This window comes from Anopheles stephensi, chromosome 3, assembly GCF_013141755.1.
Source record: "Anopheles stephensi strain Indian chromosome 3, UCI_ANSTEP_V1.0, whole genome shotgun sequence".
In the NCBI taxonomy this organism is placed as follows: domain Eukaryota; kingdom Metazoa; phylum Arthropoda; class Insecta; order Diptera; family Culicidae; genus Anopheles; species Anopheles stephensi.
The window spans coordinates 9,796,823-9,812,666 of record NC_050203.1 but is presented as its reverse complement, the minus strand read 5'-3'; the positions used below and the strand labels follow the sequence as shown (position 1 = coordinate 9,812,666).

At 45.9% G+C, this 15,844-nt stretch overlaps 1 protein-coding gene across 24 annotated transcripts in view; it reads right to left on the bottom strand.

Moving 5' to 3' along the window:
- Positions 1 to 15,844, bottom strand: part of LOC118513089 (protein phosphatase 1 regulatory subunit 12A) — a 63,782-nt gene that overhangs the window by 23,688 nt on the left and 24,250 nt on the right. For 18 of the 24 annotated variants that reach the window (XM_036058467.1, XM_036058485.1, XM_036058476.1 and 15 more), the window contains 5 exons: positions 4,045 to 4,157; positions 3,422 to 3,973; positions 3,212 to 3,303; positions 2,202 to 2,696; positions 258 to 548 (listed from right to left, as the gene is read on the bottom strand). In XM_036058467.1, the coding sequence (XP_035914360.1) occupies positions 258 to 548; positions 2,202 to 2,696; positions 3,212 to 3,303; positions 3,422 to 3,973; positions 4,045 to 4,157 (1,543 nt within the window). The remainder of the gene's footprint in view (positions 1 to 257; positions 549 to 2,201; positions 2,697 to 3,211; positions 3,304 to 3,421; positions 3,974 to 4,044; positions 4,158 to 15,844) is intronic. The other 6 variants (XM_036058480.1, XM_036058483.1, XM_036058481.1 and 3 more) reach the window with 2 other exon arrangements.

Sequence of the window (15,844 nt, the reverse complement as noted above, 5' to 3'; positions counted from 1 at the left end):
GCAGCAGCGGCGGAACAAGGCTCCAAAGCATGAACAGTGTCGCAGTCTAATGTGAAACTGATGATGCGCATAAACGCAAAAGTGGGATGATACGAAAACCGAGCGATACAATGAAGCGAACAGGAAAAAAATAAATAGAGTATGAATCGAGAAAGGCATAACATGAAGAACAAACACAGCACAACAGAAACTGAAGTAGCAATACAAAAATGAACAACAGAACAGTGAAACAGGAGTAGAACAGAACAGAACATTACGGTTGCGCTTGGACGTGTAATAGAGGTTAGCGTAGTCGACGTCGTCCGCCGCACGCGATACTGTTGCGGGCTGCTGTTGATCCTCGTAGAACTGTCGCGGGACGGGCGTCGGTGTGGCACGCTGGCGGCGCCACGGTGCCGTCGGTGGAGGAGGATTGCTGGCAGCGGTTGTCGTAGCGGTAGCTGATGGTACCGTTTCGGTCACACGTGGCTTCGGTGCTACGATTTGTGTGGTCAGTGGAACCGGTGCCGGTCGCGAGATGATTGGAACAGGTCGCGGTAACAGTTCATCTATTGCAGCCGGCCACATCAACATCGCCAAGCATAGTAATCCACCACAAGCATGCCCCCCACGGGAAGCACATCACAACGATTGGGTATCGCGGTATGCACAATATCACAACGAAACGGTTAGGAACGGGTTTAGAGATCACAATAAAAGGAGAAGAAAGAATACGACTCATTTAAGAATGTGTGTAACAGCAGCAGGATAGCGCGAGGCATGTAAACAGAACACAAACAACAACACTTGTTAGATATTGTGTGATTAGTTGGAAAAATATTAGTACAACACAACGAAAAAATTGTATAAAATGATAGCATCTTTGTCAAGTGTTAAGGAACATTCGGCTAATCAAATTATTATAAATTACAGGGGTTTCAGTTGGTAATGAAGAATCGATTTTTTGTAGGCTCGTTATATGAAATGGTAAACAAAGCTAGATGACATCGGATGGACTCTCCTGTCATCTAAAGCCGTTCCCATGACAACTATGGTAGCTGCTCCAGATTTCGGGATCAATAAATCATGAATTCTGAAACATTCTTTGATAGTTTTACAATCAAAATATTACCACAGTCAATAAAAATTCTAGAGTTTAATAATCGTATTTGTATTTTTTTTCTGATCAGCTGCACTAACGTGCCGAAAACTGGTACCGTTACCCTAGCTTTGTTTACAATTTCATGTTCAAAGAGCTTACAAAAAGGATCGAAATTATCATCAGGAAACCCCTGTTTTATAAATTTTTAATCAAATTTTATCCTTTTGGGGTCTTAAACAAAACTCGTGGCATTGTATTCTACACAAATGGACAGTAAAATAAGAAGCACTAATCAAATCGCTACCTAGAGCTATGAAAAAATATTCATTTAGATTTTCAATTAGCTAAGTTTTAAAAAGGAAAGGTTTCAACATAGGAATAACTAATCATCATAATATAGGCCACCAAAACTAGCAATATATATTTTTTAAATCTTCCCAATTTCTGAAAAATGCCACAAATTTAGTTTAAGACCTAATACCTTACGGTATAACACACACAAAAATGCTTCAACTAAAACAATCAACCCGTACTGTACTGTTATCGTTTAAAACTAGCATTAACAAAGGCAAAAACGTTAAACAGCGTTTATAATCATCAATATGCGCATGCCTACAAGCCAAAACGCAACACATATTCATCACAGACCAGAAAAGCAAATGCGCCAGGGAATTATAACACAAGCCATACGTTGGTTTCTTTGACCCACTACTTATTTGGGTGCTAAATAGGGTCGTCTAAATAGGTCTAAAATAATTTTTGCAGCCAATTTCGAAGGCACAATCTTCCCAGATCTGTGAGTCCGTGTGTGACCGTTGGAGTGTGTTGAACAGTGTCCAAGAAATCAAAACGACCAACCGAACTAAACCGAGCAAAGTAACGCAATTGAAACTAAATCAACCAAATCAAACGCAAACGATTAAAGACAATCAAACAGGACGAGCTTTGCCAGAGGAAAGAACAGTCAAACAAAAAACCCCGGTTTCGTGGCGCACGAAAAAAATGGCGAGCAAAACACAAACAGGCTCGCTCCGGTTGGTGGAATGCAACGGACGTGCATGAAAACGTGGGTTATTTAAGTTCCACCAGCGGAGTGCACACTCGGTGTAGGTATCTGTACCTGTTTCGGATTCGGTTAGGCTACTATCGGCCGATGGATTGGAGGAGGAGTACGGTTCCGACGAAACGCTGGCATTTTCTTCCTCCTCCTCCTCCTCCTCCTCGCTATCAGCTTCCTCAGCTTGGTTCGGTTTAGATTCTGCGTGTGATTGAATGGTTTGTGCGGTAGCTGCCCGTTGATACGATAAGCCGATCCCGGTCGAATCGGGTACATCCTGGGCAGGACCTGGCTTTTGCTCAATGATCACCACTTGTTCCTCCTTCTCTTCGTCATCCTCATCCACTTCCTGCTCATCATCATCTTCCTCCTCCTCCTCCTCCTCCTCCTCTTCCTCCAGCTCCTCGTCTACCGTATCATCCACCGTCTCCTCTTCCTCCTCTTCATCTTTTTCATTTGATTCTTCTTCATCTTCTGGTTCTTCTTGGACATTGGATGGTGCTTGGTAAACATCTTCATCGTCGTCGTCGTCGTCATGGGCGACGGCGACGGGTCCAGCTGTGATGAATCCATACCCGTGGGTCCAGCAGGCACGTGACGGAAGGGGATTTTATTGAAGGGAATCATATTGACTTAACAAAATACACTTTTGTACATAGCGGAACTCACTCAAAAAGGATACCCAAAACGCGTGTGTAGTTTGTTTTTGGTTCAATCCATCAAAAGCAAAACCAACGTTTTGATTCAAATTTTTCGTTTCGTCTAAAAGCGACACATAGCGAATACCGGCCCGCGCAACAGTGTTTCGTGTTCGAAATGGTCTTTCGCCGCGAGATCCAATTAGTCATTCGGCTTGCCAGCTCAATTGACCTCCCCCACCCTGGCCCCGTATCAATATTGAGTTTCTCTTAGTAAGCGGGAGAAAAACGGAATGACCAATTGAATACTGCAAAAGGAACCACTCTCATCGATAAGAGCGAGAGACCCGTAAATACGGGCAATCGACAGGGGAAGGCAAAGGCACAACCGTGCAACCGTTTGCACGCCGTGACCCGATTGACCTATACACCTACCTTCTTTCTCCTTGTTGCTGTCGATTGGCTTCATCTCGACCCGAATCACCTTGGTCGGTGTTTCCGTACTCGTTTCGAAATTATCCGTAATCCTATCGTCGCCATTGGTACCGGAAAAAAGGAAAAACAAACACGAAAGATTAACGTTAAATGTCCGTGTACGCTAAGGCCAGCTAGCTGCTAAGCTGCTGGAACGAGCTGTGCCCATACCTATTTCCGTGACTAGGTGGTCTGCGCTTCGTGCGCTTCACGTTCTTGCGAGCATCCTTCAGCAAAGGCACGATATCGTCCTGGGCAATGTCGATCGCCAGCTGGCCACTGTAGTTCTGGATGTCGATGTCCGCACTAGCGTTCAGCAGCATCTGTGTGGCTTCCTTCTGGCCCCAGTAGGCGGCCGCATGCAGCGGTGTCCAGCCGTCCACATCCTGCCGGTCGATATCACCCCGACCTTCGAGCAGTAGCTTCAGCACGCCGATGTAGCCTTTGGCGGCCGCCACATGAATCGCGGTGGCACCCGTCTTCGGGTGTGCCTTATCACAGTCGGAACTGTCCGTGCGGAGCCACTTGGTCGCATCGCTCAGCATGATACGCTCCTCCGCCTGGCGTGCCTCATCACAATCGATACCCTGCTCGTCGAGGTGATGCTGGATCAGGTCCTCCATCGCGTCCGAGCTGGCCAGATCGACGGCCAACTCGCCATCGCTGTTGATCGACGCCAGATCGGCACCATTTTCTATCAGATAGCGTGCTATACTGAGAAATCTGCAATGTACAAAATGGGTAATTAATATCATTTTAATTGGTTCGGAAAGGTTCCGAAAAGTGCTAATTACCCGCATGATGCTGTGGCGTGTAATGGTGTCCAACCTTCGTTATCCTTTCGATTGACGTCGGCACCTTTCTGTACGAGAAACTCCACCATATCCAAATTGTCATCAATGCAGGCCTGCCGAGGGAGAATAAAAAAGAAAACGGTTAGCTAACTTTCAAATTTAAACACCTTTTTACGGGTTTATTGAACAATATGTTTTATATAGCCACTACCGTCACGCAATTTCCCTTTTTTTCTTTACTCCACTCCACTCGCTCCACAGTCTCCACTAGCAGAGATGTTGATGGACGTTTCCCAACGGTTTACCGTGCATCGTCGTTTCTTCAAGGTTAATAGTATTTTCGGGCCGGAAAAATTATGAAATTCCCGTCCCATCCAAAATACATTCTCCGTCCGCCATCCATATGGAGGCTGGACATCCGAAAGGCGAGCGGAACATATAAACTTTTTAGTTGCGGTTAGAACCACTCGGCCCACCACCGACCGATCTGGCCATACATCGACAGCTGTTGTCGATCGCACAGGATGATGATCTTGAACGTGTGTGCCGCTACTAATCGCAGTAACGGCCACCACAAGCAAATGGACTGGCTCTTAAATTCGATATCGGGAAAAAGACGACTGCCGGCAGCATGGCGTGGATGCATTGCGAGCCGACTTCGCAAGCCAGCTAAAATAGACAGACGCAGGACCAGGCGGTATAGCGGCAGTACGCACGCGCCATGGATTTAACCACACATGCACACCCGTTGCCGCCGGTTTTCAAGAAAACCTTGGAAATTCTCTCTGACGTCAATCGCAGCGGTCGGCGACTGTGGTCGTCCGCCATAACGATGGGGGTTACCATTATTGCTAGTGTGGTAGCGTGTGCGCGGCGGCGTTTCGGCAAGGGATTTATCTGCCAAACTGCAGACTTTGGTGATAATGTGGAACCGAGATCGTCTTCGCTGAAGTCCGGATAGTGGTATATAGACGCTCCCTAAGATACGTATATATACTTCACTAAACCAATAATAATTCTACGCACCAAAGTGGAAATGAAGCAAATGCAAAATTTTATAGCGGACATTACATTTTAACGGAGTTTCAATGTATCTTGAGCAGCACCGGCCCGACGATGTTTACAGTGCCCTGTTTTTCCCCAACATACCACAGCACGCGTTTCATAAAAATGTTCATTTGATCGTAGAGCTGGTTAACGATTCGTTTTTCGGACACGTTTTAATTGCCTCGTAAGGTGTCGGCAAGGACAGCGGGCTCGATTCTGAGGGAGTTGCATTAAAACGAAAAGAAAAAGATATACACCCGAAGGTTGCTTTCTGCGCATAACACGTTTTGACGTGCGACATGGGATCTCTCAAGACAGGTTGTTGTTAATAATAAACTTAAACTTGTAGTCTGAGAAAACTAATACGTGTCTCTACTGATGAAAATAGTACAAAGTCTAGACAAATGTATCTCCCTTTATGAAGAGGAGAAGAAATTGTACCCATCTGGAAGAATTTTCCACACATCACCTACACGACATTTGCGAGGGAATAGGCTTTAAAGCGAAGCACAAAAAGCACCCCTACACTTGTTGCACTCTTGCAATCGCTCGCACTATTCAGCCCTGTCTCAACACCGTACGGTGCAGAATGAATGCACGTTCAATTCCCACGGGGAAATTGCCATTCCGCACCAAGCCGCCCCAATGCCGGTCGCTGAGGTGGGAATTCGGGAGCGTACGGTTCCGATCGGCTCGGCCGTACGCAATCAGTCGCCTTCGTGCAATTCTAGCGTGATACACATCTCGTGCCAACTGGAGCAGGTGTTGCTTAAAGACTTAATTTGCTCGGCTCTGTGCAAGGGCACCGTCAGGTTGGATGTGGCCTCGATCCACACGGAGAAGGTCTCGGCAGCGCTCCGACACATCAAATGGGAAAAGCTCCACCACCACGGCTACACACACACACACACACAGACTCTATGATGGACATTTTTTCATGCTCCCTTGAGGGCCCTGTCTTGTCTAACCGTTCCGTCCGAGAGCTGTTGCGGTGAACTGGTCGATGAGGGAGGTGGGTCACCCTCTCGCCCTTCACATCAGAAAATACAATTAATCTAAGCCCTTTTGCGGGAAGAATGCAACGTGCCGCGCTATCATAGAATTGGTAGGCTCACAGTGTTAGCCAATTTGATGGGAGGGCTGCTGACAAGGGGTTTGGCGCGTTGGAGCGTTCTTAGAGTGCACACACACGCACACGTCACAAGTTCCAAGAACCAATCAGTTATGATACAGTGCCCGGAGATTCGTTTCGCAGCAAAATTTTCTCACGTCTGCGCTGACTGCACACGGCAAAGTAAGGTTTACGAGCAATATGTCTATGCTGCTCGTCACATCCTCTACGTGAGTCACCACCACCAGTGCGCATAGGAGAGCCTGCACGAACATAACCGGCACACTACGCGGAACGGTACGGGACCCACCAGAGTTAAAAGCCCATCAGGATAGTGGTTGGCGACGATGGTGAAGTTGCAGTAGCGCACACACATAATCGGATCGCGACGGCGCAACGGATGCGCTTGTATTCTGCGGCTACAATGAAGCATTGGAATCGAACAGTGGCAACAGATGGGAGGGAATCGTAAACTGTAAGCGAAAGACGACAAGAGCAAAACAGAGCTCAACCAGATCTGAATCAATAAACTATCGACCACTAACCGGGGCGATGATAAGCGCACACAAGAGACTGCGCAGAGAGAAGAAGCCAACGTAACTGGACAGGTTGAGTGAGTCTGTCGTTGTTGTGGTCGCTCGAGAAGAAGTAGAGAAAAAACTACGTGTGCCCAAACCGTTCATAACAAGAGGGTGCGCGCGAATGCGTGTCTGTCTCAGGCGTCGTCGTGTCATAAAAGTGAAAAATAAAAACACTTGTTGTTTTTAACTCCTTCTCAGCAGCTCTCGATGGGTCCCTGGCAGGGTAGGTGCGTACTGCCTGCAACTCCCTGTCATAAATTGTGGGCTTTAACACTGTCACGGGCCGGTTCGCGTCTCAGGGAGTTGAAGTTGCCGCGCGTTTTTCGGAGTTGGTTCTTCGCCGGTTTGAAACGCTGGGATGTATAGAGCCAAATGTCAGTTAAAACTGCACCGTTCAACGATCGGACCAACATTTGTGGACATGGTGCTCAAGAAATTGTTCGGTTCGGCCGAAGGAAAGAAAAAAAAAAGATTGAAGCGTCATCATGCTCCTCGTTTTATTGCTGCACATGAAAGCTGTAACCCAAGTAACGAAATATGTTTAAAAAAACACACTCTCACACACTTCTTCTTCCAGTGACTCAACGAAACCCTCCAGACGTCCGATCCCGGGCAACAGCGGAGACATAAAACAGATTAGCAACGCTTCTGGTTTATTGGAACGGCAATCCACGGCAGCAAAGATCGTTTTGCGGATCGTTTCGCCTTCCCGTGCCTGTTACGAGGTGCACCCATTCAACACACCACTGCACCGGTAAAGAGGGGATTTATTATCGATTAGCGACAGTTTGGTAGGCTTAAATCTGACACAAAGTACCAGAAGCTCTTGCCTGCCGTTTGTTGCTTCTCAATTGGGTACGAGCGCTCGGTGTATGTGGGATAATTCCCCCCACCCGTTTGTGCTCGGTCTTATTTCCACGCCAGGCCGGCCGGGACCTCATTCGTGAAGTGCACCAGCCAGATGGATAGACGATTTATGCGACACCCGGATAGGGAAGCTGTTGCTGCAGCAAATGCATGTGTTACCATAAAAAGTTAAACGGTAGATAATTGATTAATCGACAAATTATTGGTTTCAAATTTTTGCCGTGTTTCACCCACTCAAATCTAATCTTCCTGTGTCGATCAAGCCAGTGAGCTAAATGTTTCGACATCGTAAACCATCCCCTAGTGGGGATGAACAGCCAGGAAGATATCGCAAGCTGATGAGTTATAATGAACTGCAACACCGATTGCCAACAACAAGTCGTCTAAATCGAGCAAGAACGTAATGAGCCGGTTTCCTGGAGACGAGGAGCTAAGATTACTATGCAAATGCAGTGGTAGTAGCAGCATCTGGCGCTTGATATTTGCCAAAAGACACATCACAACGGTTGATTTATACCAATCCGTATCGAAATTCGGATAATGTTGGATCTCGGCTGGGGGGGAATCGATGGTTTGAGGAGCTCCAATCGGTGGCAGCGAGCCAAATGTTTGGGGATATTCCTATCTGGCTCAGCTTGTGCTTTCTTATGGAGTCTTTCTCACATACAAGCGTTAGCAGTGGGGGGAAACCCAAGTGGAGGTTAATCGGAGAGTCTCCTAACGACTTCAAAATATTGTCCCCATTCCTTGCTGCACCTTTAAAATCCCTCGTATAACCTTTTTTAAGGATTTTTACTCATTTTCTCAATAAAATATTGTTCAGATTATCCCTACTCCTAGGTACAGATCCATCTATTAACTTTAATCCTGCTCCACTACACTAGCGGCGAAACGGTTCCCACATTTGCCTGTGAACGAGTGTTGTGGAATCGGACATCGGCTATGGTGCGCAGCCACACGACGGAAGTCTAATAGCCCCACCGCCCGATGGGAAGGGAAGAAAACAATCAAATAGCTATAACAATAAAAATAAACTCCACCATTACTACTCACCCACCGCCGTCGTGGAGGGTGTTGTGCACATAGGATTGTGGGTAATAAATATATAAAATCTTAGGTGTGGTTTGTCGCACAACACACGCAGGGAGTTGACTATGCCGGTTCGGAGTATTCTGTCTCCCGCGCTGGTTGTTTCAATGGAGAAATGACAAAATACTAAAATACGACACCACCATTCAGTACCATTAACATTACGCGGCTTTGTCTGTGCATGGGTGTGCGATACAGCAACCGAATCGTACGTTACGCGAGATCTGGTAAAGGTTTACGATCGTAGAATCGCGCTGCAAATGCAACTGCGACGGTAGTGATGAAATATTGTACTGGGGAGGTGGAAAATGCAGAATTTAAATCTACATTATATTACGATCGTAAAAGCGTAGAATAATGGCCAATCATTTAGTACGATCGATAAATTTGTGTTTAATAGAATATGCGTATTAAAAAGGCAGTATCGCGATTGCAAGTAGCGATCCTGTTCAACTTTAAATGCCGCTCTTCAAGAACGGCAAGAGCAGGATCAAACCCCGTTCGAGGTTAAGTCAGGCAGTAAATAATATTCCCCCTCGTGCCATCCTTTCTCGCTTGCTTATTTGCAATCACCTTCTCTTAATGCACCCTAAAGCTATAAAACAACACATCACTTGATGGGATGGGATCACAGTTGCATTCATGCTGTCGCGTTCTATCGAGATCTCCGCTTCTCGCTTGGAACGAGCGAATGAATGAAAGCAAATGTATTGGATGGCGAGTTCGTTGACCGTTCGTTGCAATAGACAAGAGAAGACACACGCTTGCTCTCCAAATGTAGGCCACATCCGGCGATGTTATGCAAATATTGTAACATTATTTTATTACTGAAAAACAATCGCAAACAAAGGACAGAGGATACATTACATTGAACAGCAGAGATATTATAACCCCAAATGCAGCACTTTAATCGACGATTGATATCTTACGCACACTGGGGCTCGTAAAAACACGAAAATCATTTCAAAAGAGTATCGCTTAAAATACCAATCGCTACACGCCATTTTGCCCGATCAGCGTCGCAACGACAGCCGCCATAAAACGGCCATATTTATGAGCAAATTTGTCCCTCTTTTGGACCGCTATCGATCTCGATGGTTTTTAAGGCTTTATTTCAATCACGTCCCGAGGAAAATGGAGCCGTTCGGGTGGTTTAACAATGTTACGAGCAAAAGCATAAACACAGCGACGAATCTTGAAAGCTTTCCTCGTCAAATCGAATGCAATCCCCTGCGGTGTGTGCCTGTGTGTCTTAAGACTTTACATTCTAGCACACACTCCTACACAGCTGTTTCGAAAAGGGGGTTGGGGGGGCGAAAGACACCTGGTGCTGCCAATGGGTTTGCAATTTGTTTCTCCAAATGTTTCGGTAGCTGCAGAAACACTCCGGGAGGCACATTACCGCTGCCAATCCTTCGTATCAATCCAATCGAGAGTCGATAATAAATAAGCACCTAATATTTAAGCCCCAGCAGTTGTCTAGCCTCCAAGGCCAGTTCCAGGTCCGGCCGTCCTACACACAAAAGCACGTGTCCGATCGGCTTAACGGACCCATTTGTCGTACCGGGGAGAAATGTATGCTTTTTTTGCCACCGCGACTAAGAAATCGGGTTCAATATATTCCCGCACAACGGGAGTATCTCGATACGGTAGCCGAAAGGCATTGGAAGATTTATAACGAATTTCGATTTCGAACGCCGCGACATACACAACATGGCGTACGTCTGGCGCGCGCGTACATTGATCGCTCTCTGTCACAACGCATTTTTCGCACAGTAGTACGCGCGCAGTTGACTGGCTCACGAGGGCCAGCAGCATGAGCTTGGCACGATTGGTTATTTCCACACACACGCCACCGTAGCGTTAAACTGCAAATTGACAGATACGCTGGCGTGCCGAAATTGACAAGTCACCGCAACGGCACGACCGTTTAGAAGATAAACCTCGCTGGAATGTCGACAATGTCGTCGATATTGTTCTCACACTTGTAGCTGCATCAAGCCGCTTCGTGCTCTGGGTATTAATGAGCCTTAGCTTCGGCGTTTGGAACATTCCTCGCAATATTTGGTCTAGGATTTTGGTCCTTAATTTCTTAAGGGCTTTGGGTGTGTTTAGCTAGATTTATTTGATTCTATATATCTTAGCTCGGCATAGTGTTCTTCAAGAATTCTAGCCACCAATCATTTCTATTAGCGTCTTCGCCAAGCAACTAGCAGAGGATCTCGACATCACTGAACGGGCCAATTCGGTGCGCACATGTGCGCAAGAGCATGCGAAACGCCAAGAAGAAACCAAGTATGTGTATCGCTTTACACCACCGATTAGAGGGAGTTTGGAGCCATCGTGTCCCAAACGCACACACACACACGCACGCCCGCGGCAGTTATCTTAAGCGATCCGGACTGCGCGGTGTGCTTTGCAAAAGGGGGCCTCCTATATGTGGTTTGCCACCATAGCCCGGGCCAGGCTCACCGACTTTTATCGAGAAGATAAACACTTTTGACAGTTTGACATCGACCTCCGATGGTCGACCCCCTTACCATCCCCTCCCTTGTGCCCCGCTTGCGTGCCCTCTTTCTCTTCTCCTTCTGCACTGTAACGAGAATGCACCGCAGCCCGGACTGACAGAAACCACTGGTATGACACTTTGCTTAGATCGCGAGACGTCCACAGCCCTCCGACACAAGTCCACATTTGGCGAGGGTGAAAACGCGAGCTTCTTAGCGATTTGCCGCAGCCACCAGTGTTGCCCCACCAGCCCTAATGATGGATGGATTTGTTTGGAATTCTTGCGTATCAATTTAAGCCTGGCAGCGTGCAGCAGCGGCAAGGGTCTCTCCCTACTACTGCTCACATCTGCCCTTCTGCACTTCTGGTCGTCCGTCATGTGGCTACTTAGCGCGGCCAGAATCGGAAAGGTGTATGAAATATGGAGTACCCCGCGACGGTGGGCAGGACAAAAAACGAAACTGTCAGCTGACTGTCAGAGCGTCAAAGCTACGGCCACTTTGACAGTATCAATAATTAGATTAACTATCGCTTAAACCGCACCGGGATAAGTTGTTTGCTGTTTTTGTTGGTAAGCTTTTGGCAAGTGATCACACAAAAGTAAACCAAGCGAGAGAGAGAGATCCCCGATCGTTCATAAATCATTAGACAACTCCATTATGGGCGAAATCTGTGACCAAAACAACAGCAAAAAACAGCACCGAACACCGTGTGGGAGGAAGCCTGATCGAGTACTTCATAAATTAGAGTGAACAAATGGTAGGATCGGTATATGGAGAGCTTTTATAAGAGTTGAAGATCATAAATATTGCATTTAATTATTTTAAAAAGGAAAAACGAAAATGATTGAACGTCAAGAGATATTCGAACCGACACGCAAATTAAATCTACTTAACCCAAACAATGATAAAACGGTGATTCAATAGCAATAATTTAACTACCTCTCCGCCACAAGCTAATTAACCGAAAAACTTTTGGGGACGGAGTGAAAAACTTTCGGAATTATGCGTACAAGCTAGGGATGAAAATTACCGTGACCGTAAGCAATAAGCGTCAAGCTGTCCCCCGAATGGAAAACGATCCAACAAATCAGAGCATGAAAATTAACCTCCAAATAATTGCGACCACTGTGTTTTGTGTGCGACAGGCTGACCATGCGTAAGAAGCGAACCATCAGAGTGAAATGGAACAAGAAAGACCAACCACCCTCACCACCCCCTACCTGCACCTGTCATCGCCTGCCACCCCGTCCTCCCCCCACGTCCACGGGGACCGTGCGCGGCACACAGTTAATGCGAGTTAACTATGCTCGATGTCATTTATTTCTGCGCACTGCCGAATACGCGCATATGTATGCATAAATGCATTCGCAATGTGGCAGCAGGCAGCAGCAACAACAACAACAGCCCGGCCCGCAAAAAAAAGCAACAACGACCACCGCCACACGAATCTGATCGTCGAGAGTCCGTTTTGGGGCGGTGGTCGCTGCTGCTGATGAAGCTAATTTCTTCATTACTTATTTATTTCATTCCATTCATTATTAATGAAACTAAGTCAAGTGAAAGCGCGGCGTGTGTTGCGCAAAGTGAAACGCACTGTTCAACGGGGGTGTGACAACATTATACCGGAAGGAAGGAACCAAAGGGGAAGGGGGAGAACGAGGGTGGATAGGCTTCCAACCAACACCAAAAGCTAATGTCAAGCCGGGCCCCGTGTGCCAGTTGCACACATCGCCGTTGCATTTGCAATGAGATGAACTGTTTATTTTGCGCACGGACGTACATGGTGCGCGAGCGCGTTGAAAATTGCATCTTAACGAAGTAAAATGTGAAACAGTGTAATGCACCGCGTGCATGCGTGTGTGTGTGTATTGTGTTAACACATATTACGCATGATACAGGAAAGGATGCTAAAAGATCGTTCGATGGCGCGCTTTTTGTTTGCGATCGATATCAGTTCCACAGCAAGGAACTACTGCAGGGGTTTTCGTATTAGCATATCCAATTGTTTTTATGCGAAATTTATTTATTATTTACTTTCGAAAAGCTGTACTTTATGTTTTTTTTTTCTATAAGCATTTGATTTTATTTTCAAAAAAAATAAATCGAAATATTGTCTAAACAAATATTTTTACAGTTTTATGCTTACGTTTTCGTAAGATTAGTTGAGCTAATTAGAGCGTACATGGCACCGAGAAACGCACCAAACAAGGATATTTTGAATTTCTTATGAACAGAAAATCATCAAGGAACGAGTCTATCGTGATTTAAGGCAAGAAGAACCTGTCAAACATTCAAACAATGAACAAGCAGTTAAACAGAAGCCAAAGAAGAATTGGAAAGCTCTTCTTGAAGCAGTTTAAAAGGGTTTTTTTTTTATTTATACTTTAAACCCTTGGCAAGCTCGACTATCGATTTATGCCTTTCTTGATTTAGATCACACTTATTTGGGTAGAAAATCCTCCCGGCGCAGCTTCCAACTGTGCCGGATTGCCTGACATTTGATTGATTGATGACACATCACAAATCACAAATTGATGAATTTTTTAAAGAATATATGAGGAAAAAAATGGGACAGAGTAATACACATAGATAATCGTGTGAACCGATATGATTTTTTTTATAAACGATATTATATTATATTGTGTTCCATATTTACGGATGAAAAATAGCCAATAACCTTAACACATTTTTTAATTGCTTTGTATGAATAATATAAAAGCCTCAAGTCGGAGTTTAACCTACAACCAAGTAACCTCCAAACGTTATAACGCATACAAACACAGATCTGAGTCTTCATAGGCCCTAACAGCATGAAAATTACTTTGGTAAATGTTAAATACCAACAAGGAGAAAACCCCTGCAACAAAGAAAAGCTTTCCAGATCCTCACGCATCACCCGGCTAGAGAGCACAACATAACCTTAGCTAGACGAGAGCGAAGAGAGAGTGTCTGTATGTGTGGTATGAATTATTGATACCATAAATTTATTTCATTCCATTTTTTCTTCAATGTTTGAATTTTACCCATTTGCACGGAAGCACACGATTGACAACACGTGTGCGTGATGAAATGCATTAACTGTACCAATTTCTTTTTCCACCTTCGTCGTCACCAACACACAACACCTTTTACATCATATATCACCAGTCGCACACACACACACCCATCTGGAAGCCCGCGACCACCGCGGGGGGACGTTTATCGGTCAGTGAATTTAAAACAAAGCACCAAAAAAGGGTTCGAGCCCCGAAAAAGGGGAAAGTTGACAGTATAAACCGATTTTGACGCACATTTCCGCGATGTTTCTGAGCGGGGGCGCGCGCGCGCGCTCACTCACTCGACTGCGTACACGCATGATGATCATTTGCGCCGAGGCACGTTTCGATGGCTCGGTCGCGGTCAGGCTGTTCGTTTCTGGCAGATAAGCAGGGTGCGACGAGCAAGTCGACGTTACGCGCAAATATTTCGCGCCCATTTTCATTCGGACCAACCGATCCCGACCGAATCGAGTAGTGAGGGAAGTATATGTCGATTGTTTGCACTGCTGGAATCATTAATCAATACGGCCGGCGGTAGTTTTTATCGGTCGTGTGGGATCTCGAGCCCGATCTCGACCCGGGGTTGTAGGTAAGTGTGGTTGCAGACATATTTCTGCTACATTGTATACGCCACTATACTGTCGTCGTCGGCGCGGCTTGCATTCCGAGGATTATGATCCATCGCAGGAAACCGCGTAGCGCAATTTGTCAGGAAGAATACTGTACCCGAATGGACAACGCGTGGCGTGGGAAAGAAACACAACGAACCGGTGACACTCGTTGAGCGTAATTTGATACCTTATCTTGCGATCAAAGCAGCGGTGCACCGGGATACGACCAGCCCGAACAATTCACTACCATGATTAATGAACGCGTATGCTTCCTTACTTTGGCCGGCGGGCGGCGATCAAGTACATCTTTGACGCTCCTGTCATCAAGCCACAAGAAGAAATAATACAAATGCTTCTTCGCCGGCACTTTTTCCCATTATTCACCAAGCGAAGAGGAAAGTGTTTTGCGAAACTCGTATGTTTAAAAGCTATCACAAACCGAGGATAAAAATAGCGCCCAGTAGCATGATGTAAGCAAAGAAAACCGACGGTCATAATGGTGGTCACCAATGAGACGCTCAACAAGAAAATATGGTACTGCAGATAACATTTTAATTAACAAACCATGATGTGAGCAAGTGGTTTAAAAGCAAATTCAATTCGACTGTTTATGAAACAGTATACCCTCCGACCAAACGAATTACCATTTCTCCAACGCTAAATTCTATTACAGCATTAGCCCATTTTCTTTTCGCTCTTGTCGGGATATGTCTGAACACTGTTTCGAAATACATGTTTTTCATCAAGAACATTCTTTTCTTCTGCCTCGTTTCATCAATCATCGGCATTCTAACATCTGTGACGACTGGCGGCGCCATCATGTCCGAGTGGGCGATCTTCCATCATCACTCGTGCAAGCTAATATTACCACGAAACGTCATGGCCACGTGTGAAAGAAAGTGCAAACACAACATTTGAAAGATATTCAAAATACAACATCAGGACC